A 27,700-nucleotide genomic window follows, 5' to 3' on the forward strand; every position below is an offset into this window, starting at 1 on the left:
TGAGGGGGACCTCGATTCTCTTGGATCTGCAGATTTTGAGTTACCCACATCCGAGCACACAAAGCATGACTCTAAATCTTCTGAAGAGTTACGCAATGTGATTACTCGTGCAGTGGCCAGACTTCAAATAGACTGGCCACGCGACCAAGAACCCCCCCAACGCTCCAAATTAGAGGACAGATTTCTGTCTGGTGGCCAAGGGATGGGAACGCCTCATCAGTCCCTTCCCATGTTTGATGACCTCCATGATGAGCTTGCTTGTTCGTGGAGGAAACCTTATACCTTGCGTGTTCACGTGCCCTCAACATCGCTATATTCGACTATCGTAGGGTGCTGAGGCGCGAGGGTATTCAATGATGCCGCCGGTCGAAGAGAAACTTGCGGGTTATCTCTTGCCGGGTTCGGCATCATCATTGAAAATGCAGAACTACCTCCATGGTAGTGGGGAGGGCTTATCAAGCGGCAGGTCAGGCTGGTGCTGCGCTGCACACCATGGCTGTGTTACAGGCATACCAGGCTGACCTACTGAAAGACCTGAGTGCGGGTGAAACTCTTGACGAAGAGGCTTTTTCAGAACTACGTCGGCCTACAGATTTATCTCTCCATGCGACCAAGCAGTCAGCCCGTGCCATTGGCCGGTCTATGTCCGCTTTGGTCAATACGGAGAGGCATTTATGGCTCACGCCGGTTTCACACTGCACGTGTTAGCAGAGCGTAAGCAGCGCAGGAGCAGTGCGTACGGTGAGCGGAAGCAGGACACGCGCGTTTTGCTTTCATACTGGCAGCGTTTGACGCGCGCGGCGTGTTTACAGATAAAGTAGGCTATGGGTAAGTTGGCATTGCTTTATTTCATTTTCAAATACATTTATATTATATTATTATAATAATATTAATATAATATTATATAACTTTTGGTTCATCTTTGTTTTTGTTGACCGTGTAGAGCGAGTTGTTGATAGAAGGAAGGCCATTGCGCTGTGTTTGCTATTACGAAGACTACGGAAAAGACGCAGACTTTGGGTTCACTCCATGAACCGACGAAGGAGAGAATATGGTGCATATTACCATCTTGTCGCCGAACTCCGACTCGACCATACCGGCTGTGACACCACGTGCTTTTGTTTATGATTGTCGGCATGATATCAGCATGGCATCCTTATGACTATATATATATATATATATATATATATATATATATATATATATATATATATATTAGTTATGTGTATATACATTTATACATTAAATTAATCTAACTTAAACTAAACTGGCAGTATAAATTATTTAAACTTGTTTTTGTAGTTTGGGCAACAAGTTTGTTTTTGGACATTTGTTTTCTTTTTAAATTGATGAAGGTCATTTGATTGACTGTTTAAAACACAATAGATATCATCAATGCGCTTTTGGTAACTGCTGTGTATTTTTGCCATGATCAATGCATTGTCACTTTAATTCAGCGTAAGCCAGCGGCAAAAATAGACAGGACGCCGAAACGATCGCGGCACTGCTGCTCCTGCTCTGCTCCTGCTACGCGCTGCCGCGCCGCCTCTGCGTGCGATGTGAATGCTCTAATCTGTTAACATGGGCGCCGAAAAAAATATGCGCTGCTTACGCGCTGCTAACGCGTGCAGTGTGAAACCGGCGTCAACCTTTCAGGCATCAGGGATGCCCCGGTTTTGCATTCTGGTCTCTTCGGCGATGCCATGAATACGGTTATTCGCCAGGAGGCGAAAAGCCACGAGGAAGCCTTTGGGCAGTTTCTTTCTCGCCGCACTCAGGGGGCGGGGCCATCGGCCACCCAGTCTCGCCCTGATTCTGCTAGGAGGGAGGCTCAAAAACAGAGAATGGCGAGCCGTGCTCCCCCTCGTAGGGACTGGGGACAGGTTTGTCGCCCTCAGAAGCCGTCCAAGCAAGACCTCAGGGCTGTGATTTCTAAAAGAAAGAAACCCTGATGGTCTTGTACCCAGCCTTGTGAGGGTAGTTCCCTTCGGGACGGAGCGCGTGTATAATCCACTTCGGCCCTCCCGATACCCTCACGAAACCTCTTCACTCCGCCGCCTTTGGTGTTTCGGGTGATAGAGGCTTCCAACAAAGAGTTGGGTGTACCGTTGCTTCCAGCCTTAATCCAGGACATGGAACACTCAACACCCCCTCAACAGGAAGTGTTGAAATTAGTACCCATCTCAGAGAACCTGGCAGCGTGGAAACTTCTGCCAGGTATTTCTATGTAGGTTCTAAAACAGTAGAAAGAGGCTACAGAATTCAATTCGCTCACTGCCCTCTGCGTTTCAACGGCGTGGTTCCCACTACCATAAAACCAGAGGAGGTAATAATACATAAGGAGGCAAAAGCATGTCCCGAGACTTGGGTGCTGAGAAAAGACTCAAAGCACTTACCTTGCCTTACATAGGTAGCGTTCCTGGACCACAAGGGTGGCCATTGCCTGCCCTAGTGCAGGCGCTGTGACCTTCGTGGCTCTGAGAGCGAGGTCGGTGGGCCGTGCCACCATCAAGGGTAGTGAGAGCGAATGAGCAAGGAGGTCGGATCTGGGTAACAAAATTTGCCCTCCACGACCTCGTCAGCTTGTCATGCACTTTCCAGGAAGAAAGAAACCGGGGCGTGTTGGCGTGGCTATGAGTGGTGCCCTGAATCTCAAGCTGGCCTGGGAAATCATATTAGACATCCGCACATCAGCCTCGAAGGTGGCAGCCCAGATGAGTCATCAGCACCAGATGCCGCTGTGATGCTCTCTGATGCAGGGCACAATCTTCATCCAGCTCGCAGGGTCCGAATGACACAACGGACTGTGATGAGGTGAGCTGGTCTTGCATTAGACCCGGATGGAAGCAAACAAGCTTGCTGGGGGGGGGCGTGTGGTTCATTGGCATCACGTAGGAAGAAGGTGCGGTGCAGGGGGCGGCTGAAGTGGCTTTCCTTTGGAAGGGAGAAAGCCACGATCGCAACATTGACATGGCTATGTTCTCGCAATGAGAGCATAAACCATTCATAAATGCTGTCTCCCAAATACTGTCAAAGCGCCCAGGGCCGTGAACTGCACAGCATGCAGAGAGGGAGAAAGCCAGTGGTAACACTCCATAGATCCAACAGCAACAGCAAAAAACCTCTGATAGAGTTGAGTGGAACAGTAGTGAGACTCAGCTTGCTGCTGCACAACCGCTCGGCTCCGAAGAAAAAATCTGACTGACAGACGCATGCCGGCTTCCCTTTTTACCTGTATGTCCGGGAGCAGGACATGCAAATTCTGTCTGCCAATTTCTCATTGGCCTTTTCTAAAGTCCAGTGATACGTGAGGCTCTCAAGAAAGACCCCTTGTGTCACTACATTCGACACAAAGTTGAGTGAGTAACAGAAGGGGAACTTATTTTTTTTTGTAAAAATAAAAACTTACATTTTCAAAATTGCATTTAAATCACAAAAAATCATGGTACTTGGTTTAATGGTATTTATATTTTTAGATTGCATTTAATAGAATACACTTTCATTAACAATATTTGCAGCTGGTTTGTAAAGCATGTCATCCTGTACATATTTGGGCTGTGTTCGTTGCATTTACACTGTTTTGACCAGCAGGTGTCACCAGCTTGCAGTATTTTAAGTTCTTCGAAACTGAATCATTTTGCGAAGCAATTAGTTCAATTGATTCAGAGTTTTGAAAAGCTTTGTTTTCTGCCATCACAAGCTGCTGGTAGATGTGCGCAAAAAGAAGAGGATGTTATCTCCTGTTGCTGATAGACCACTCACCTCTCTTTTTTTACTTGTAAATACTGTATGTTCATTCTTGTTTCTGCCAAGTCTCTAACAAGTCTCCTTTGGAAGTCTCTTCTCACAGAAACAATAAAGTCCCATTCACACCGCGATCACACCGTGTAATGTCACTCAGTTTCAATTATCACTCATATAATCGAGAATAAGCATCGAGTCTGGCGGACCACTCCGAAGTTTGCTCAAAATTCTTCAGCACCACAGATCTTAACCTGCTTAGTTTTTCCATTACTGTTAACAAGATCCAAATCATTATCAAAGAACAGGGCTGGACTGGGAAGAGAAACCGGCCCAGGATTGTACATTGTAACTGGCCCAAAAAGTTGTTGGGGGGACAGGGACGTGGACTTTTCTCTGTATTTTTCTGCATATTGCTGTGCCATTTTGTTGCCTATTCTGCATAACGCGGTGGTTCATTTTAGCTTATCTCGGCCCTTTCGACCCGTTTCGTGGCTGACCCACCGGCCTGCTCGGTTCTCCTGATGGCCAGTATGCCCCGATTGGCCCCTAAGTACTCTGGCCCACCAGGAAAATGCCCGGTATGCCAGATTACCAGTCCAGCCCTGTCAAAGAACATAGATTATTTTCTTTAGTCACCACTGGATGATATATTCATGGTATATGTATATACTGTATGTAGCCTACACAATGTATTTTCATTTACACATAGCCTATGTCTTTTTGTGGATTGACGCTTGAATAAAACCTTTTCAGGCACACAGAGAAATTGCATAATATTTTCTAATCATTCAGTTTGCACAGTTACACCAGTTTCATACACTAATCCGCCAACTCATCAACGTCACTTTGTTCCTAATTGAAGAAGTACAAAATCCTTTGTAATGGTTTGTGTATGGTGACGATTAGATCAACAACTTATTTTTTGCCTTGTCCTAGTACCAACCAATGGCTTAAGTAAATTATATATCACCCTATTTTGGTTACCTTATGCTATTATGCATTATAGGCTTCTAATTTATTTGTTGGATAATGTTTTTTTTCTTTTTTTTTTCAAATTGAAATGTCCAATTCCCAATATGCATTTTAAGTCCTTGTGGATGCGTAGTGATTCGCCTCAATCCAGGTGGCGGAGAACGAATCCCAGCTGCCTCCATGTCTGAGACCGTCAACCCACACATTCTATCACATGGATGGTTGAGCGAGTTTTTCAAATTGGAATGTCCAATTCCCAATGTGCATTTTAAGTCCTCGTGGATGCGTAGTGATTCGCCTCAATCCGGGTGGTGGAGAATGAATCCCAGCTGCCTCCACTTCTAAGACCGTCAACCCACACATTCTAACACATGGATTGTTGAGCGAGTTGCCATGGAGACATAGCGCGTACAGAGGCTTCACACCTGTTCCTCTACCTCTGAGTGATTACTGCTGTTGGATCTACGGCGCACTTCAGCGGCTTTCTCCTTCTCTGCACGGCAGTGCAGTTTGCCCCTGGGCGCTTCGAAAGCAGAATACTAAAAAGAGTGTTGTATAAAAGAGTGATTTTCTCTAAAAGAGTAATTTTCTCTAAAAGAGCAATACACAGCGGCGTTGAACGTCCTTTTCAGGATGCGTCTTTGTAAAGATGCCTTTCCGCCCCTGTGTAGTTCCTGGATGCGGTAGAGTGCTCTCTGCTTCAGATGGCCACAGGCGCTGTCTCATGTGTCTGGGCTGCGATCACATAGTGGCAGCGTTTGTGGATGGTTCATGTTATCATTGCGAGGACATGACCATGGCAACGTTGCAGTCACGGCTTTCCTGCACCCACAGGAACGTCACTCTAGCCACCCCCCGCGTCGCTCCTTCCCACGGGATTGATGCGCTGATGATCCGGGGATGGCAGCGGGCACGGTTTCACCGGGTACGTCCCTGCAAACCCCCCGCCCCCGGCACGCTTGTTGACTTCCGTCCGGGCTAGAGGCAACATCAGCTCGCCTCACAGCCAGCCTGACTGTCCTCTTGAGCCCCTCGAGCTGGATGTGCTCGCCGCTGCATCCGAGACTCATCTGGGCTGCCGCCTTCGGGCCACCACGCCCAGACTGAGGCTGACGCCCAGATGTCCGACTTGCTTGCCCGGGCCGCCGCCAGCGTGGGGTTGGACTGCAACCCTCCATCCTCCCCACAGCCGTCGCGGCTGACTGATTGGTTCCTGGGGTCTGCGCGCCGCTCACAGCCATGCCCCCCTCCCCCGGTCCCTTTCTTCCCGGAGATGCATGATGAGGAGTGTTATGTCCTCAATGGCACTGGCCAGAGGCATCTCCCTGGCAGACATATGCAGAGCAGCAGGTTGGGTAACACCTAATACCTTTGTGAGATTCTACAATCTCAGGGTAGAGCCAGTCTCGTCCCGTGTTTTCTCAAGTCCGAGCCGGTAGAACTCAGTAACACGCTGACGGATTGACCGGGTGAATCGCTTGCACCTAGCTCCTTTTCCCTCGGCTGAGGTAATACTGTGTGCTTTTTATCCCTGGAGCGCCCACTCACTTGGCTCCCTAGATGACTCCTCCCTAGCCTTGTGGGTCCGCAATTCGGCGGAGGAATTCGCCGACCCAATCCACTGCTGGTACTCAAATCTAACCTGTACTGGAATAGGTGCTTTGCAGGTTAGGGATCCTACGTGGACGTTCTGCCTGTGTGTATTTTCTGTGGTACGGTCTCCTTACGAGTGGACCCATGTCTCCCTTAGGCAGTTCCCACTGTCCCCCGGTCGCTGTGTCTGTAGCAACTCCTCCCTCTGAAGAGGCGGTATATACCACCGCGCCACTTCCCACATGTGACCTAAAAGCCCATGTTGTGTATTTTGCCACTTTTACCTCCCCCTCTCTGGGCGGGTGTGGTCTTTTCCCCCTGAAAGAATAGGAAACTGGGTAAGACCCCCTTTCCATGATGCGTGTAAGGGCAACCATTTTGCTCTATGCGAGAAAAATAGAGAGAAAAGAGGCCCGGCTAGGCTCGGCCCATTCCCACGTTGGCAACCTTCAGAAAAATCCTGAATGAAACAGATGCATTTCCCCACCTTTATGCCCTTATGTCCGGGGGTGGGACATGCAAATTCTTTTTCATAGATCAGAGGTATATTTGGTGCTCAAGAGAGACCCCTAGTGTCGCTTCTTCAACACAAGACGTTTCCGTTTGTCCTACGAAAGCCATCTTGTTTAAATGAGGCTTGTTGAAAAGAGGATACTCGGTATACTGCAGCCTTCAAAGGACACGTCCTATCTAGCATGCAGCCTTCCATACGAGACACAGCCCATGTAATCTCACTCAATTTCAATGATCGTTCATACAACCGGAAATAAGCATGCAGGCCACTGGCTTAAGTAAATTATATAGCACCCTATTGTGGTCACCTAATGCTATTATGCATTAGGATTCTGATTTCAATGTTGGCTAATGTTAATATATTGATTCTCAAAAAATTTATTGATAAAATAACATGTTGATCAATTATCAATATTTTATGGCATAGTTACACATGCTTCATTAAGTATGTGATTTATTAATGGCTAATATCTTTATTTTTTTCAGATGTGAATGAATGTCAGTTCAATCTATCCATTTGTGGTCCGGACTCAACCTGCACAAATAATATTACAGATTACATTTACAATTTCTTGGTTGGATTTACTACAACAATGTCAGAACTCACTATCGGAATTAATAAGACATGCAAAGGTTTGTTCTATATTCACATCTGAGTATAATCTAATATTGAATAATAGTAACCTGTGCACTGTTCAAAATGCAATTTACTGATGGTCACTATCTTTTTTTTCAGATGTGGATAAATGTCAGGTCAATTTATCTATACAGGAATGTGTTTCATATGCCAAATGCAAAAATAATATTGCAGTTTACATTTGGAATGTCTTGTCTGGATATATTGCAAGTATATCAGAACTCACCATCAGAATGGATAAGACATGCAAAGGTTTGTTTTAGCTTCACATCTGTTTATACTCTCAACTTAAATAATAGTAAACTGTGCACTATTAAACATATGATTTACTGATGGGCACTGTTTTTGTTGTTTCAGATGTGCATGAATGTCTGGTCAATTTATACATATCTACTGCACCAAAGTTCGATCTCACCATCGCAATTAATAAGACATGCAAAGGTTGGTTCTAGCTTCATATCTGTGTTTACTCTCAACTTTAATAATAGTTACAAGGCTTGGGATTGATCCCTTTTAAACACATCAATAATCAGAACATGTTCTCAGTGATTAGATTCTGTAAATCTGCATTTTTCAGATATACTGTAAATAAGGCTGGTTGTTGCACAACAATTTGTATCTCTTCATACATATTTCTCAACACAACTTTGATAAAATATGAGAGGCAGAATCACATATGTGATTTGGAGAATCACACTTGAAAGTTTTTAAAAGTTAACACAAAAGTGAAAGTGCATTCATTTACATTTTTGAAGCAGAGTACAAAATAATTTTGTGAAACGAACACTACATTCAATATTAATGTAAAGCAGTTCAATGGAAAGGAGGAGGCGAGAACCGGCTTGGCAATATATATAATATTTTAATGATAAACTTAAACAAAATACAAACACACACACACATGACGGACATGTCCGTAAACGATCTCTCTCTCATCGCACTACTGTCCGCAATCAGCCTTTATCCCTCTCGCAGGCTTAATTAGCCCGATAAGGGACCGGGGGTGTATAATCACGACCCGGCCCCGCCCTCCGGCCTGTCACATTCCTCCCTCGTTCTCTCAGGCAGGGGAGCCCCCGGCATGATGTACACCCCCCCACCCCTCTTTCCCTGGGGGAGGGCGTGCCCTAAGCCCTGTCTGTCGGCAGGTCATCCCCGTCTACCTGGATGAGGGAGGGGACAAGGCCCTGTCACAATTAACACTACCCTCAGACAAACATGTGAAACGGGCTATTCTCTTTGGATAATTTGTTGGTCTTAAATTATTTATATTAAGGGAATTGTAAAATTAGCACAATCCTCTGAATAGCAAGCTAGCAGATATAAGTTTGTTTACAAATAATGACTCCTCACATCTCATTAATTTGTGAATCATAGGTTTATGACCAATCACAGGTTGCTGCAACTCCCATAGTTCCTTTACACCCCCAAAAGTACCTACCCTGGAGTTGGAGCTAGAAATGTCCCTTAAAATGGCTATAGGCCCTTTCCCACTGGCGGTGGTAAAGCCCATTTTAAGTACTTTTCCATGGGACTAGTACATTGTCACTTTTGTACCAAAGGAACTATAGTTCCTTTAGAACTATTTTAGGGGGATATTTAGCTCCTACTCTGGAGTAGGTTTGGGGGTGTATAGGGACTGTAGGAAACTGTGGGAGGTGCTGCAGCCTGTGATTGTTCAAAAACCTATGACATTTGTAAACAACTAGCCGCTAACCTGCTACTCAGAGGATTGCACTAATTGCCTTAAAAGAAATAAAATAAATCCAAAAAAGTATTAAAAGTTGATCACCCGTTTCACATACAGAATATGTGTAACTTCATCGGGGGACATGCTTTGAGTTTTCATTGCATCTGTACTGTTTGCAGATTTGGAAGGGTTACTTTTAAATGTATTCCACTACAGATTACAGAAAATATGCTGTAAAATGTAATTTGTAATGTATTCCGTTAGAATACTCATGGTCATTAATATGTTCTAAATACATTGGATTACTTCTTCAGCACTGGTAGATTTTTTTTTACAAAACTCTGCCAGTACAGTAAACAAAAACACATAAAACATTTTAAATAAACATTTTTTAGTTGGTCCATATTCTCTAAAGTTAAGTCAAATGTAAAATGAGGGGGGAAAAAGCTTCAATGGAGAGTTGATTACACCTACCCCAGACTCAAGCTTCATAATAACAGTGAAATACCACATTGTTTTTTATTCAGTACAGTTGTATGTAGAGAAGCAATATTCACAGATAGCAGTGGTATTCAGCTGAACTCGGTGGTGATGCATTACATTTACATTTATGCATTTGGCAGACGCTTTTATCCAAAGCGACTTACAGTGCATTTATTACAGGGACAATCCCCACTGAGCAACCTGGAGTTAAGTGCCTTGCTCAAGGACACAACGGTGGTGGCTGTGGGGATCGAACCATCAATCTTTTGCTTACCAGTATAGTGCTTTAGCCCACTACACCACCACCAATACATGCAGCTCAGACTATGAGCCCAGGCTAGGGGCTGTTCAAACAGATGGAAAACAAAAGACTCGAGTTCTCGAGACAAATATTTCCAAGTTGAAAATCTTTCCCGACAAAGCATTTAAACAACTCATTGCTTAATCTGAGAAATACATATAAGAGAGCAAGGCGCAATGGCCAAAGACCTCCACCTACTGTAAGGGGCTGTTCACACTGAACACTTTTGCAACCATCCATTTGTTTTTCTATGTAAACATACGCTAGATGAAAGTCCTTGTGTCCCTTTGTTTTTGTTTATTCAGCGTCTCGTGCTGGAGCACTGTTTTTAGATGATGTTTCTAATTAAAAAGAACTTTAAAAGCATCTTGAGACAACTGTTGTCTGTTAAACTGTATTTTTTGTGCTGTGTCTAGCCTTTTTAGCACAAGAATGTGATCAATCTGAAGTCATTGTATTACAGTGAGGATAAAAAATTTAATTGAAATCCGATGCGTTTCTGATTTGTTTAAACATTTGATTGCATGAAGATATTAATACATTTATAAACTTGACCAACTGGATATAAACTAATGCAAATAAATAGTAATAGATGTTCCCTTTCTGTTACTCACTCAACGTTGTGTAGATGTAGTGACACTAGGGGCGCCCTTGAGAGCCCCGAACACCTCATGCCACTACCCCGGACATACGGGTATATAAGGAGCTGGAATATATCCAGCGGCCACACATTCAGATTCTTTCTTCAGAGCCGAACGGAGCCGAATCACACTGCTGTTCCATTCACCTTAGAAAGAATGTATGCTGATGGATATATGGCACATTCCAGCAGCTTTCTCTCCTTCTGCACACCTAGTGCAGATTACGCCCCTGGGTGCTGTAGTGTTCTGCATACATATCTTTTCGTTATTGATGTTTTAAATCTGTATATTAAGTGTTCCTCTCCATGCAGAGTATAGTCTCACATGTCAAAACAAACAGCACAAGGCATAATTGAAGTGCAGCTCCCATACTGTTTAACGGCAGTGGACCCTACCCAGATGCTCCAGCACCGGATGCAACGGGGGAAACTATCTGCTTTGATTTTTGCAGATAACCGATAGTTCCAGAAATCTTTTATGGGTACCGATTAATTGGCAAAACTGATATATCGGTTGACCTCTAATATATATATAATGAAGATAAATAGTTAGTGTTTCTTTTAACGGCACAAACCAGCACAAAATCGTGCACAAACGAAAGGCACCTGTTTGGAGTAATTTGGACCACATGGAGTGGAAAGTGAAGTCACAAAGCCAAAACTCAAACACCAAACCAGCACCAACGTTCGTTTTGTGGCACAAATCAGGACAAATGTAGCACAAACAAATGGAATAGTCTTGGTAATTATTTAATTATATGGGGTGCCAACGTCATGGAAGTCATAAAATCACATCTTGAAACCATGATTTCGTCTAGGGCCTCACAAACCAATGAGCCAGTCCTGCATTTCCCTAATAGTTTGGTTTTGATATGGCTTTGGGAAACTGATCGTAGACCAGAAATTATGGGCCACTTTATCACAGAGCAGAATGATTATTCAGCTACGAAATCTCTATGTGCAAGCTGAGATCTTAACCAATCAAATACTCATGTGTATGTTGGAGGCATGAAAGAAAAATGCTGCACCAGCAAATTAGGACACACTGATTAGCAAGATCATACATGTTTATTTTTAATGCAGGGATTGTGTGAGCATGTATTTATCACTTTGTGGGGACCAAATGTCCCCATATGTATAGTAAAACCCGAAATTTTTGACCTTGTGGGGACATTTTGTCAGTCCCCATGAGGAAAACAGCTTATAAATCATACTAAATTATGTTTTTTGAAAATCTAAAAATGCAGAAAGTTTTCTGTGATGGTTAGGTTTAGGGATAGGGTTACGATTAGGGGATAGAGTATAAAGTTTGTACAGTATAAAAACCATTATGTCTATGGAAAGTCCCCATATAACATGGAAACACTACGTGTGTGTGTGTGTGTGTGTGTGTGTGTGTGTGTGTGTGTGTGTGTGTGTGTGTGTGTGTGTGTGTGTGTGTGTGTGTGTGTGTGTATGTGTGAGCGTGTATTTATCACTTTGTGGGGACCAAATGTCCCCATAAGGATAGTAAAACCTGAAATTTTTGACCTTGTGGGGACATTTTGTCGGTCCCCATGAGGAAAACAGCTTATAAATCATACTAAATTATGTTCTTTGAAAATGTAAAAATGCAGAAAGTTTTCTGTGAGGGTTAGGTTTAGGGGTAGGGTTAGGTTTAGGGGATAGAATATAAAGTTTGTACAGTATAAAAACCATTATGTCTATGGAAAGTCCCCATAAAACATGGAAACCAAACATGTGTGTGTGTGTGTGTGTGTGTGTGTGTGTGTGTGTGTGTGTGTGTGTGTGTGTGTGTGTGTGTGTGTATGGCGTGATATCACTTTGTGGGTACCAAATGTCCCCATAAGGATAGTAAAACCCGAAATTTTTGACCTTGTGGGGACATTTTGTCGGTCCCCATAAGGAAAACAGCTTATAAATCATACTAAATTATGTTTTTTGAAAATGTAAAAATGCAGAATGTTTTCTGTGAGGGTTAGGTTTAGGGGTAGGGTTAGGTTTAGGGGATAGAATATAAAGTTTGTACAGTATAAAAACCATTATGTCTATGGAAAGTCCCCATAAATCATGGAAACAAAACATCCCTCTTGAGTGTCATCCACACAAACTGATAAGCCCAACACTAGCATATAATTGTTGCTTTATTTAGATAGGAAGAGAATGCTTTAACAAATTGTCTATAATTTTTTTTTTATTAATCTTGATTGACTGCGTTTCTCCTGCTCCAAATACAGTTGTGTCATTGTGTGTTCATTGACTATAAGTTGACAGAGACGCTTACCGTTGTCGTGATAACAATTTGCAATGACATCAGTTCAAAGTTGATGCAATTTCTGCACCACTATCGCAACCAAACGGAATTTCAATAATAAAAATAAACATTTGCTGCGTCTGAAACTGCATCTGTCAAAGTATGTACAGTATTTGATGAAGGGCGCATTTTTCCTCTGTCAATATAGTATGTTCTTTAGGTAGGCTATGCACATAAGAGCGGAGAACAAACTAACAGTTTTTGGCTTTCTTAAGTTTGTGTAAATGTAATTGGGGTTCGATGTATTTTTCTCATTAATTTCACACGTGTCCATTGCACATATGTGGTCTTGTTTATTGAATACAGCATATACTTTTTTCGCAGTCTACCTCGAAAAAAGAATGTGAAATGTTACAGCATGCCCCATAGGCGGCTATCTGAGAATTGATAATAATTAATAATTCCTTACATTTATATAGTACTTTTCTAGGCACTCAAGCACTTTACATAGTATAGGGGGAATCTCTTCAACCACCACCAGAGTGCAGCATCCACCTGGATGATGCGACGGCAGCCATAGTGCACCAGAATACCCACCACACACCAGCGGTTGGTGAAGAGGAGAGCTTAGAGTTATAGGGCCAATTAATCAATGGAGATTATTTGGAGTTCATGCTTGAGAAGGGCCAATGGGGCAAATTTAGCCAGGACAACGAGGTTACACCCCTACTCTTTACAAGAAGTGTGCTGGGATTTTTTTTATTTTTATTTTTTTGTAAGGCGATTTAACTCTTGTAAAACAATGCATATGAATATCTTCATTTTACATAAATTAGAACGACAACATTTAGACCATTGTCGTCATCCAGTAAATGAAATAAATAAAATATTCATAACAAATATTTATTGTATTGATTGATTGTTGTTTATGTTTTTCACAAATCTTCAGTGCCACCTGTAAATCCACCTGCACCTGCACCAACACCAACACCAACACCAAAAGGTATGTATATACTGTACAATTATGAGATAAGGCTAGTTCCCTTTCGAGAGGTCTCTCCTATTGCGTAAGTAGCTTACGCTATGGGAAAACTCCGTTTCTCGAGAAATATTGAAGTCTTTATGTAAAACGCATTGCAGCTGCACAGCAGACAGCAATGAGCGAGGCAGCTCGGTCATTGGCTGTGCTGTGGCAACTTGCTCGAACCAATGACGGGGCGACTCTGAGCACGCGACCAATGAGCGCTTCACGCTCAGCGCTCAGAGACCCGCCAAGATGGGCGTGGCTAAGGCTATATATTAGGCGCCCCGTCATGAGAGTTCTTTAGATTTAATCTCCTTCAGCAAAGACCTTCTCTTCGCTGGATCCTCTGGATTATTGTAGTCTTTTCGCCCGCCGTCGACAAGCCTACAGCAGGCCTACTATGAGGACGCCGGCGCCTTTAGCCGCCTTCAAAGCCTTCTGCTACGCCATCCGGCAGGCATCACCTTATATCCTTTACTAAACAATAACTTTTCAAGTGTTCGCCTCTGCGACGCTTTTTTGTCCTTAGTAAAGAGCAAATTCGAGGCGTTGTTTAAAATGCCTTCGACCTGCGCCTCGTGCAGAGGCCCTCTTCCTGACGGGGACCGTCACATTATCTCGCGCCGCTGCCTGGGACCTGACCACGCAGAAGCTGCTCTCACTCGAGGCGGATGCCCCGAATGTGACTCCCTGGGCCTCACCGAGCTGCGCGCTCGCTTTGCCGCCTTCGCCGCGAACGAGCCTGCTACCACCGTGCTGCCATCCGCTCTGTTCGAGCCCCGCAAGAAAAAGCGCCGCTCACGGAGGCCGCCAGAGCACGCGGACTTCAGTGACGTCACGCCGGGCCAGTCCCCGCGTGCTTCACCACCACCCGAGGACTCCCTGCCGCCAGTTCATTTCACGCAGGCAGACCAGCACCCCTCCGGAGCGCTGGGTCTCGTCTCGTTCGGCGCATCAGGGGACGACGGTGAAAAGGATGACAGCCTTTCCATTGACGCTGCATCCGACGACTGGCCGGGCTCGGCCTTCAACCCCGCGCCGTCGACACTAGCGGACACGAGCAGGGGCACCAGCATGGACTCCGCATAATCGTCCGCATACTGTCCAAAGCCGTGGAAGACCTCGGGCTCGACTGGTCTTCTCCGGAAGAACCTGCCCGGAGCCGGCTGGACGAGTGGTTCCTGCAAGGGTGCCGGCAGGCCCCTCGACAGAGACCCTCCCCTTTCTTCCCCGAAGTTCACGACGAACTCACAAAGTCGTGGAAAGCCCCGCACTCTGCTTGCCTGATGCCTTCTTTCTCTTCCTCGCTCATCTTCGTGGACGGCGCGAGAGAAAGAGGCTACTGAGGAACCCGCCCCTCGAGGAGGCTATGGCCAACCATCTGTGCCCACCCTCCACCACTGGATGGAAAGCCAAAGCTTCTCATCCCTCGAAGCCCTGCAGATCTACCTCAGCTCTCGCCGGTCACGCATATGCGCCGCCCGCCAAGCTGCGTCAGCTTCATTCTATGGCTGTTCTGCAGGTCTATCAGGCCAAACTTCTCCGCACCATGGACGAATCTGGACCTGAACCTGAGGCTTTCAAGGACCTGCGCAGCGCCACTGATGTAGCCCTGCGAGCCACAAAGGCCACCGCCCAATCCATCGGCCGGGCCATGGCTAACCTGACTGTCCTTGAGCGCCATCTGTGGCTGACGCTAACAGAAATGAAGGACGCGGATAAGGCACCTTTCCTCGACGCGCCTATCGCCCCAAGCGGCCTGTTCGGACCGGCGGTAAAAGAGTTCGCTGAACGCTTCACTGAAGCCCAGAAGAATTCGCAGGCTATGTGTCACTTCCTGCCTAAGCGCTCCAGCTCGTCACAGAGCCGCCAGAGACCGCCTCAGCTGCAGCAGCGAGCCAGGGCGGCGCCTCCCGTCTCCCAGCCCAGACCTGAAACGGACGCTCGACGCAGCTCGCGTTCCGCTAACCGAAAGCAGCCGCCTGAGCGACGGGGACCTCGGCCCAAGAACGTGCTGAACCCGGAGCCTCATAAGCCTTCCTAGCCATAGGAAGAAAGAGAGAGAGTGCGTGTCTCGCAAAAGCCGGACCACTCTCTCCAAAACGTGTAAACATTACCCAGTCCCTTTACAAGCGGCTGGAAATGTCTGTACAGCAGTCAATGGGCCAGTCACAGAACTCGCTCACCTGCAATCAAACGCTGTTTTAACGGCAACACACAGAAATCACAAAAAGAGTAATTTTCTGCCTGTGTCACTAAGGGGTCACATGTCCACACTAAAGTGCGCATTCCCACATATCAATACTGTCCAAACAGTGCCGAATACTTCCCCAGCTCAAGCTGGACGCCCCATAAATGTAGATCGTGTGCCTATTGTCATGTATGCACCACTACACACAAGCACTGTTCCCACAGTTATAAACACTTCCCCAGTAAAAGCGGGAAATACTATAAAGGTAACGCGCGTGCCTGCTGTCATGCATGCACCCCTACACACAAACACTGTATGCATGCCCAAAAACCCCCCGCCGCAAGCGGGAGGCTTTATGAAAATGGCGCGCGTGCCTACTACGGTATATGCACCCCCACCCATAAGCGCTGCCCATACAGTTTCAAACAGTTCTCTGGCCCATGCCGCGAGCATCAGAGATGCGGCGCGCGAGCCAAGAAACTCCCCGCTAAGAACGGGACGCTTTATGAAAGTGGCGCGCGTGCCTACCACAGTGTATGCACCCCCACCCGTAAACACTGTCCATACAGTTTCAAACATTTCTCCAGCTCATGCTGCGAGCAATACGGAGATAGCGTGCGTGCCTGTAATCTCACACGCACCCCTGCACTCGGCACTCAACAAAGCTGCTCAGCGCGCTCCCGCGCCTCTGAGAGCTGTAAGCTCAGTGTTAGCACAAGGCAATTCGCCGGCAGGGTCCATACGTCACTGCGACACACCCCCAGCCAGCATTCAGCCCATATCTGTGCGAGCAAAAGCCTGGGAAAAAATCCCCGACATGCCGAAATGGGTTTTGAACATAATAAAACATGGTTATCGCTTCAATTCGCTCGCAGACCACCCCGCTTTTCAGCGGTGGGCGAGACGAAAGTGAGGAAAGATGTTTCACATGTTCTACGCACCGAGGTGCTCAAACTGATAAAGAAGAGCGCTATAGAAACTGTTCCTCCCTCTATGAGCGAGGCGGGTTTTTACAGCCGCTACTTTCTCGTCCCGAAAAAGGACGGTGGCCTCCGCCCCATCCTAGATCTCAGACATCTGAACAAAGCTTTAATGATTCGCTCGTTCAGAATGTTAACGACCAAACATATCCTCGCGCAAGTTCGCCCCGAGGATTGGTTTCTATCAGTGGATTTGAAAGACGCTTACTTTCACATTCCAATAGCGCCTCATCACAGGCCATTTCTGAGATTCGCTTTCGAGGGACAGTCATACCAGTACACAGTACTACCAAGCCCTGTCTGCCGGCAGGTCATCCCCGTCTACCTGGATGAGGGAGGGGACAAGGCCCTGTCACAATTAACACTACCCTCAGACAAACATGTGAAACGGGCTATTCTCTTTGGATAATTTGTTGGTCTTAAATTATTTATATTAAGGGAATTGTAAAATTAGCACAATCCTCTGAATAGCAAGCTAGCAGATATAAGTTTGTTTACAAATAATGACTCCTCACATCTCATTACTTTGTGAGTCATAGGTTTATGACCAATCACAGGTTGCTGCAACTCCCATAGTTCCTTTACACCCCCAAAAGTACCTACCCTGGAGTTGGAGCTAGAAATGTCCCTTAAAATGGCTATAGGCCCTTTCCCACTGGCGGTGGTAAAGCCCATTTTAAGTACTTTTCCATGGGACTAGTACATTGTCACTTTTGTACCAAGGAACTATAGTTCCTTTAGAACTATTTTAGGGGGATATTTAGCTCCTACTCTGGAGTAGGTTTGGGGGTGTATAGGGACTGTAGGAAACTGTGGGAGGTGCTGCAGCCTGTGATTGTTCAAAAACCTATGACATTTGTAAACAACTAGCCGCTAACCTGCTACTCAGAGGATTGCACTAATTGCCTTAAAAGAAATAAAATAAATCCAAAAAAGTATTAAAAGTTGATCACCCGTTTCACATACAGAATGTGTGTAACTTCATCGGGGGACATGCTTTGAGTTTTCATTGCATCTGTACTGTTTGCAGATTTGGAAGGGTTACATTTTAAATGTATTCCACTACAGATTACAGAAAATATGCTGTAAAATGTAATTTGTAATGTATTCCGTTAGAATACTCATGGTCATTAATATGTTCTAAATACATTGGATTACTTCTTCAGCACTGGTAGATTTTTTTTTTACAAAACTCTGCCAGTACAGTAAACAAAAACACATAAAACATTTTAAATAAACATTTTTAGTTGGTCCATATTCTCAAAAGTTAAGTCAAATGTAAAATGAGGGGGGAAAAAGCTTCAATGGAGAGTTGATTACACCTACCCCAGACTCAAGCTTCATAATAACAGTGAAATACCACATTGTTTTTTATTCAGTACAGTTGTATGTAGAGAAGCAATATTCACAGATAGCAGTGGTATTCAGCTGAACTCGGTGGTGATGCATTACATTTACATTTATGCATTTGGCAGACGCTTTTATCCAAAGCTGACTTACAGTGCATTTATTACAGGGACAATCCCCACTGAGCAACCTGGAGTTAAGTGCCTTGCTCAAGGACACAACGGTGGTGGCTGTGGGGATCGAACCATCAATCTTTTGCTTACCAGTATAGTGCTTTAGCCAACTACACCACCACCAATACATGCAGCTCAGACTATGAGCCCAGGCTAGGGGCTGTTCAAACAGATGGAAAACAAAAGACTCGAGTTCTCGAGACAAATATTTCCAAGTTGAAAATCTTTCCCGACAAAGCATTTCAACAACTCATTGCTTAATCTGAGAAATACATATAAGAGAGCAAGGCGCAATGGCCAAAGACCTCCACCTACTGTAAGGGGCTGTTCACACTGAACACTTTTGCAACCATCCATTTGTTTTTCTATGTAAACATACGCTAGATGAAAGTCCTTGTGTCCCTTTGTTTTTGTTTATTCAGCGTCTCGTGCTGGAGCACTGTTTTTAGATGATGTTTCTAATTAAAAAGAACTTTAAAAAGCATCTTGAGACAACTGTTGTCTGTTAAACTGTATTTTTTGTGCTGTGTCTAGCCTTTTTTAGCACAAGAATGTGATCAATCTGAAGTCATTGTATTACAGTGAGGATAAAAAAATTTAATTGAAATCCGATGCGTTTCTGATTTGTTTAAACATTTGATTGCATGAAGATATTAATACATTTATAAACTTGACCAACTGGATATAAACTAATGCAAATAAATAGTAATAGATGTTCCCTTTCTGTTACTCACTCAACGTTGTGTAGATGTAGTGACACTAGGGGCCGCCCTTGAGAGCCCCGAACACCTCATGCCACTACCCCGGACATACGGGTATATAAGGAGCTGGAATATATCCAGCGGCCACACATTCAGATTCTTTCTTCAGAGCCGAACGGAGCGAATCACACTGCTGTTCCATTCACCTTAGAAAGAATGTATGCTGATGGATATATGGCACATTCCAGCAGCTTTCTCTCCTTCTGCACACCTAGTGCAGATTACGCCCCTGGGTGCTGTAGTGTTCTGCATACATATCTTTTCGTTATTGATGTTTTAAATCTGCATATTAAGTGTTCCTCTCCATGCAGAGTATAGTCTCACATGTCAAAACAAACAGCACAAGGCATAATTGAAGTGCAGCTCCCATACTGTTTAACGGCAGTGGACCCTACCCAGACGCTCCAGCACCGGATGCAACGGGGGAAACTATCTGCTTGGATTTTTGCAGATAACCGATAGTTCCAGAAATCTTTTATGGGTACCGATTAATTGGCAAAACCGATATATCGGTTGACCTCTAATATATATATAATGAAGATAAATAGTTAGTGTTTCTTTTAACGGCACAAACCAGCACAAAATCGTGCACAAACGAAAGGCACCTGTTTGGAGTAATTTGGACCACATGGAGTGGAAAGTGAAGTCACAAAGCCAAAACTCAAACACCAAACCAGCACCAACGTTCATTTTGTGGCACAAATCTGGACAAATGTAGCACAAACAAATGGAATAGTCTTGGTAATTATTTAATTATATGGGGTGCCAACGTCATGGAAGTCATAAAATCACATCTTGAAACCATGATTTCGTCTAGGGCCTCACAAACCAATGAGCCAGTCCTGCATTTCCCTAATAGTTTGGTTTTGATATGGCTTTGGGAAACTGATCGTAGACCAGAAATTATGGGCCACTTTATCACAGAGCAGAATGATTATTCAGCTACGAAATCTCTACGTGCAAGCATGAGGAAAACAGCTTATAAATCATACTAAATTATGTTTTTTGAAAATGTAAAAATGCAGAATGTTTTCTGTGAGGGTTAGGTTTAGGGGTAGGGTTAGGTTTAGGGGATAGAATATAAAGTTTGTACAGTATAAAAACCATTATGTCTATGGAAAGTCCCCATAAATCATGGAAACAAAACATGTGTGTGTGTGTGTGTGTGTGTGTGTGTGTGTGTGTGTGTGTGTGTGTGTGTGTGTGTGTGTGTGTGTTGGCAGGGATTCAATTAGAAGGTAAGTGAAAAGACAGTCAATTTATTAAGTGACAAGCTGTTTCCACAAAAGCGGTTTGTTTATTCAGCATACTTAAGAATCTATTTCTTTGACTTGCATTCAACCAAGCCCACCCACTTTTTTTAAGCATCTTAAAACACAAACATAATTTTCATAAATTTAATTTGACATATTCCCTCTTGAGTGTCATCCACACAAACTGATAAGCCCAACACTAGCATATAATTGTTGCTTTATTTAGATAGGAAGAGAATGCTTTAACAAATTGTCTATAATTTTTTTTTTATTATTAATCTTGATTGACTGCGTTTCTCCTGCTCCAAATACAGTTGTGTCATTGTGTGTTCATTGTCTATAAGTTGACAGAGACGCTTACCGTTGTCGTGATAACAATTTGCAATGACATCAGTTCAAAGTTGATGCAATTTCTGCACCACTATCGCAACCAAACGGAATTTCAATAATAAAAATAAACATTTGCTGCGTCTGAAACTGCATCTGTCAAAGTATGTACAGTATTTGATGAAGGGCGCATTTTTCCTCTGTCAATATAGTATGTTCTTTAGGTAGGCTATGCACAAAAGAGCGGAGAACAAACTAACAGTTTTTGGCTTTCTTAAGTTTGTGTAAATGTAATTGGGGTTCGATGTATTTTTCTCATTAATTTCACACGTGTCCATTGCACATATGTGGTCTTGTTTATTGAATACAGCATATACTTTTTTCGCAGTCTACCTCGAAAAAAGAATGTGAAATGTTACAGCATGCCCCATAGGCGGCTATCTGAGAATTGATAATAATTAATAATTCCTTACATTTATATAGTACTTTTCTAGGCACTCAAGCACTTTACATAGTATAGGGGGAATCTCTTCAACCACCACCAGAGTGCAGCATCCACCTGGATGATGCGACGGCAGCCATAGTGCACCAGAATACCCACCACACACCAGCGGTTGGTGAAGAGGAGAGCTTAGAGTTATAGAGCCAATTAATCAATGGAGATTATTTGGAGTTCATGCTTGAGAAGGGCCAATGGGGCAAATTTAGCCAGGACAACGAGGTTACACCCTACTCTTTACAAGAAGTGTGCTGGGATTTTTTTTATTTTTATTTTTTTGTAAGGCGATTTAACTCTTGTAAAACAATGCATATGAATATCTTCATTTTACATAAATTAGAACGACAACATTTAGACCATTGTCGTCATCCAGTAAATGAAATAAATAAAATATTCATAACAAATATTTATTGTATTGATTGATTGTTGTTTATGTTTTTCACAAATCTTCAGTGCCACCTGTAAATCCACCTGCACCTGCACCAACACCAACACCAAAAGGTATGTATATACTGTACAATTATGAGATAAGGCTAGTTCCATTTGGAGAGGTCTCTCCTATTGCGTAAGTAGCTTACGCTATGGGAAAATTCAGTTTCTCGAGAAATATTGTAGTCTTTATGTAAAAAGTCTTTATGTAAAACGCATTGCAGCTGCACAGCAGACAGCAATGAGCGAGGCAGCTCGGTCATTGGCTGTGCTGCGGCAACTTGCTCGAACCAATGACGGGGCGACTCTGAACACGCGACCAATGAGCGCGCTTCACGCCCGCGCGCTCAGAGCCCGCCAAGATGGGCGTGGCTAAGGCTATATATTAGGTGCCCGGAGTTCTTTAGATTTAATCTCCTTCAGCAAAGACCTTCTCTTCGCTGGATCCTCTGGATTATTGGAGTCTTTTCGCCTGCCGTCGACAAGCCTACAGGAGGCCTACTACGAGGACGGCGGCGCCTTTAGCCGCCTTCAAAGCCTTCTGCTACTCCATCCGGCAGGCATCACCTTATATCCTTTACTAAACAATAACTTTTCAAGTGTTCGCCTCTGCGACGCTTTTTTGTCCTTAGTAAAGAGCAAATTCGAGGCGTTGTTTAAAATGCCTTCAACCTGCGCCTCGTGCAGAGGCCCTCTTCCTGACGGGGACCGTCACATTATCTGCGCTCGCTGCCTGGGACCTGACCAGGCAGAAGCTGCTCTCACTCGAGGCGGATGCCCCGAATGTGACTCCCTGGGCCTCACCGAGCTGCGCCGCTTTGCCGCCTTCGCCGCCAGCTGACCAGCCGTGCTACCATCCGCTGCTGAGCAGAAAAAGCGCCGCCACGGAGGCCGCCAGAGCACGCGGACTTCGGTGACGTCACGCCGGGCCAGTCCCCGCGTGCTTCACCACCACCCGAGGACTCCCTGCCGCCAGTTCATTTCACGCAGGCAGACCAGCACCCCTCCGGAGCACTGGGTCTCGTCTCGTTCGGCGCATCAGGGGACGACGGTGAAAAGGAGGACAGCCTTCCCATTGACGCTGCATCCGACGACTGGCCGGGCTCGGCCTTCGACCCCGCGCCGTCGACACTAGCGGACATGAGCAGGGGCACCAGCATGGACTCCGCATAATCGTCCGCATACTGTCCAAAGCCGTGGAAGACCTCGGGCTCGACTGGTCTTCTCCTGAAGAACCTGCCCGCAGCTGGCTGGATGAGTGGTTCCTGCAAGGGTGCCGGCAGGCCCCTCGACAGAGACCCTCCCCTTTCTTCCCCGAAGTTCACGACGAACTCACAAAGTCGTGGAAAGCCCCGCACTCTGCTCGCCTGAAGCCTTCTTTCTCTTCCTCGCTCTCCTCGGTGGACGGCGCGAGAGAAAGAGGCTACGAGGGAACCCCACCCCTCGAGGAGGCTATGGCCAACCATCTGTGCCCACCCTCCACCGCTGGATGGAAAGCCAAAGCTTCTCATCCCTCGAAGCCCTGCAGATCTACCTCAGCTCTCGCCGGTCACGCATATGCCGCCGCCGGCCAAGCTGCGTCAGCGCTTTATTCCATGGCTGTTCTGCAGGTCTATCAGGTCAAACTTCTCCGCACCATGGACGAATCTGGACCTGAACCTGAGGCTTTCAAGGACCTGCGCAGCGCCACTGATGTAGCCCTGCGAGCCACAAAGGCCACCGCCAAATCCATCGGCCGGGCCATGGCTAACCTGACTGTCCTTGAGCGCCATCTGTGGCTGACGCTAACAGAAATGAAGGACGCGGATAAGGCGCCTTTCCTCAACGCGCCTATCGCCCCAAGCGGCCTGTTCGGACCGGCGGTAAAAGAGTTCGCTGAACGCTTCACTGAAGCCCAGAAGAATTCGCAGGCTATGTGTCACTTCCTGCCTAAGCGCTCCAGCTCGTCACAGAGCCGCCAGAGACCGCCTCAGCTGCAGCAGCGAGCCAGGGCGGCGCCTCCCGTCTCCCAGCCCAGACCTGAAACGGACGCTCGACGCTGCTCGCGTTCCGCTAACCGAAAGCAGCCGCCTGAGCGACGGGGACCTCGGCCCAAGATCGTGCTGAACCTGGAGCCTCGTAAGCCTTCCTAGCCATATGAAGAAAGAGAGAGAGTGCGTGTCTCGCAAAAGCCGGACCACTCTCTACAAAACGTGTAAAACATTACCCAGTCCCTTTACAAGCGGCTGGAAATGTCTGTACAGCAGTCAATGGGCCAGTCACAGAACTCGCTCACCTGCAATCAAACGCCGTTTTAACGGCAACACACAGAAATCACAAAAAGAGTCATTTTCTGCTTGTGTCACTAAGGGGTCACATGTCCACACTAAAGTGCGCATTCCCACATATCAATACTGTCCAAACAGTGCCGAATACTTCCCCAGCTCAAGCTGGATGCCCCATAAATGTAGATCGTGTGCCTATTGTCATGTATGCACCACTACACACAAGCACTGTTCCCACAGTTATAAACACTTCCCCAGTAAAAGCGGGAAATACTATAAAGGTAACGCGCGTGCCTGCTGTCATGCATGCACCCCTACACACAAACACTGTATGCATGCCCAAAACCCCCGCCATGGCCGGAGGCTTTATGAAAATGGCGCGCGTGCCTACTACGGTATATGCACCCCCACCCATAAGCGCTGCCCATACAGTTTCAAACAGTTCTCTGGCCCATGCCGCGAGCATCAGAGATGCGGCGCGCGAGCCAAGAAACTCCCCGCTAAGAACGGGAAGCTTTATGAAAGTGGTGCGCGTGCCTATCACAGTGTATGCACCCCCACCCGTAAACACTGTCCATACAGTTCCAAACATTTCTCCAGCTCATGCTGCAAGCAATACGGAGATAGCGTGCGTGCCTGTAATCTCACACGCACCCCTGCACTCGGCACTCAACAAAGCTGCTCAGCGCGCTCCCGCGCCTCTGAGAGCTGTAAGCTCAGTGTTAGCACAAGGCAATTCGCTGGCAGGGTCCATACGTCACTGCGACACGCCCCCAGCCAGCATTCAGCCCATATCTGTGCGAGCAAAAGCCTGGGAAAAAATCCCCGACATGCCGAAATGGGTTTTGAACATACTAAAACACGGTTACTCGCTTCAATTCGCTCGCAGACCACCCCGCTTTTCAGCAGTGGGCGAGACGAAAGTGAGGAAAGATGTTTCACATGTTCTACGCACCGAGGTGCTCAAACTGATAAAGAAGAGCGCTATAGAAACTGTTCCTCCCTCTATGAGCAAGGCGGGTTTTTACAGCCGCTACTTTCTCGTCGAAAAGGACGGTGGCCTCCGCCCCATCCTAGATCTCAGACATCTGAACAAAGCTTTAATGATTCGCTCGTTCAGAATGTTAACGACCAAACATATCCTCGCGCAAGTTCAGCCCGGGGATTGGTTTCTATCAGTGGATTTGAAAGACGCTTACTTTCATATTCCGATAGCGCCTCATCACAGGCCATTTCTGAGATTCAGCTTCGAGGGACAGTCATACCAGTACACAGTACTACCATTCGATCCTATCATTGGCCCCCGTACATTCACGAAATGTATGGACGCAGCACTTTCCCCCTGAGACAGCGGGGAGTGCGAATACTGAATTACCTCGACGATTGGCTAATCCTAGCACAATCAGAGAGTCAGTTAACGACGCACAGATCTTGGATTATCAGTCATCTAGACTGTCTGGGTCTGAAAATCAATTTTGCAAAGAGCGTGCTATCCCCCAGCCAGAATATCTCTTTTCTGGGAATAGTGCTAGACTCAGTGCAGATGACGGCGCGCCTCTCATCAGAGCACGCACTCGCTATTCGGCGCCTTGCAACATCATTCAGAGCGGGCACGCACGCCCCCGTCAAACGATTTCAAAGGATGCTCGGTCTCATGGCCTCGGCATCAGCTGTACTCCAGCTAGGATTGTTGCACATGCGTCCTCTCCAACGCTGGCTTAAGAGCCGTGTCCCCACTCACGCGTGGTGCTCGGGCCACTTTTTAATCAGAGCGAATCACGGCTGTATAAAAGCCCTGACGCCCTGGAAGGCCGTCGACTGGTATCAAACCGGCGTGAGTCTGGGCGTGAACAGGCTGAGAAAAATGATCACGACAGATGCCTCCAAAATAGGATGGGGGGCCCTTTACGAGGGCAGGCCTGTCTCCGGTTTTTGGTCAAACCCGGAAAAGCGCCTACATATAAACTGTCTGGAAATGAAAGCGGTCGCCTTGGCTCTCAGAGCCCTGTTTCCGTACCTGAAAAACGAACACGTCCTGGTCCGAACGGACAAAATGATGGTAGTATCGTATATAAATCGCCAGGGTGGACTCAGGTCGAGCTCCCTGCACTCTATGGCCAGGGAGCTCATCTTATGGTCACAGCACAACCTGCGCTCGCTGAGAGCGGCGCATGTGCCAGGCATCCTGAACCAGGGAGCGGACATGCTGTCCAGAGACAAGGTTCTCCCAGGAGAATGGTCTCTCCACCCCCTGACGGTCCAGTGGTTATGGCAAACCTTGGGCGAAGCAGAGGTCGACCTCTTCGCCTCCAGGGAAAATGCGCACTGCCCTCTTTTCTTCTCAAAGAGCACGGAAGCGCTCGCCCATGTCTGGCCGAGCAGCCCCTTGTATGCTTTTCCCCGATCGCGATGCTACCTCAGGTCATCAGTCGGATCAGGGAGGTGAAATGTGCAGTGCTCCTGGTAGCCCCACTCTGGAAGAACCAGGCGTGGTTTCCAGAACTGATGCAGATGATGCAATCTGCCCCATGGCCGATTCCGTTGAGGCTGGACCTCCTCAGGCAGGCCAACGGGATGATTCTTCATCCCGCCCGATCTGTGGGCCCTTCATGCATGGCCCCTCAACGGGTTCCAGAGAACCTCCCCAGCGGAGTGTTGAGAACCATCACTGAGGCGCGGCGCCCTCTACGGCGCTTATATGCCCAAAAGTGGAAAGTGTTCAGTGACTGGTGTGATACCAAGAGCTTGAACCCCAAATCGTGCGAGATACCAAGTGTACTCGCCTTTTTTGCAAGAGCTGCTGGAGGCGGGCCGCACACCCTCCACGCTCAAAGTCTATGTGGCTGCCATAGCTGAGTCACACGATCCTGATAAAGGATGCTCATTAGGGAAAAACGACCTAATCATTCATTTCCTAAGAGGCGCTAGGAGGATGAACCCTCCTCGCCCCCCCTCGGTACCGATCTGGGACCTGGCCACGGTCCTGGACGCACTCAAGAGTGCCCCATTCGAACCTCTCCGAACCATGCACCTTAAACAGCTCTCGCTCAAAACTGCGCTCTTGCTGGCACTCGCCTCAGTCAAGAGAGTGGGCGACCTGCACGCGCTGTCATCAAGCGCTGCTTGCCTGGAATTTGGACCTAACGACTGCAGAGTTGTCCTTAGGCCAAAGCACGGGTATATTCCTAAAGTGCTCTCCACACCCTTCAGAGTACAGGTGATATCTCTGGCAGCGCTATCGTCTTCAGCAGACGAAAGCGACGCTAATTTAATCTGCTCATAGTATACTTGGAACGTTCTGCCCTGTTCAGACAGACGGAACAATTATTCGTATGCTTTGGCGGCCGCACTAAAGGTCTCGCAGTTTCAAAGCAAAGAATATCGCGCTGGATAGTAGATGCTATAGCGCTGGCTTATGAAGCCAAGGGCCTTCAATGCCCCTTAGGCGTCAGAGCTCACTCTACGAGGAGCATGGCCTCCTCGTGGGCGTGGTCGAGTGGGATACCCATTGAGGATATTTGTGCGGCGGCAGGCTGGGCCTCGCCTTCGACATTTATCAGGTTTTATAACCTACAGGTCCCCTCATTGCATTCCAACATTCTATCAGCCTGACTGTAGTATGGAC

General features: G+C 46.4%; 1 protein-coding gene across 24 annotated transcripts in view; it reads left to right on the forward strand.

Moving 5' to 3' along the window:
- Positions 1-27,700, forward strand: part of LOC127622028 (adhesion G protein-coupled receptor F5-like) — a 73,761-nt gene that overhangs the window by 27,166 nt on the left and 18,895 nt on the right. For 21 of the 24 annotated variants that reach the window (XM_052095893.1, XM_052095899.1, XM_052095905.1 and 18 more), the window contains 6 exons: positions 7,309-7,455; positions 7,559-7,711; positions 7,817-7,900; positions 13,777-13,830; positions 20,527-20,541; positions 21,836-21,883. In XM_052095893.1, the coding sequence (XP_051951853.1) occupies positions 7,309-7,455; positions 7,559-7,711; positions 7,817-7,900; positions 13,777-13,830; positions 20,527-20,541; positions 21,836-21,883 (501 nt within the window). The remainder of the gene's footprint in view (positions 1-7,308; positions 7,456-7,558; positions 7,712-7,816; positions 7,901-13,776; positions 13,831-20,526; positions 20,542-21,835; positions 21,884-27,700) is intronic. The other 3 variants (XM_052095894.1, XM_052095895.1, XM_052095896.1) reach the window with 3 other exon arrangements.

This window comes from Xyrauchen texanus, chromosome 28 (assembly GCF_025860055.1).
Source record: "Xyrauchen texanus isolate HMW12.3.18 chromosome 28, RBS_HiC_50CHRs, whole genome shotgun sequence".
NCBI classification, from domain to species: domain Eukaryota; kingdom Metazoa; phylum Chordata; class Actinopteri; order Cypriniformes; family Catostomidae; genus Xyrauchen; species Xyrauchen texanus.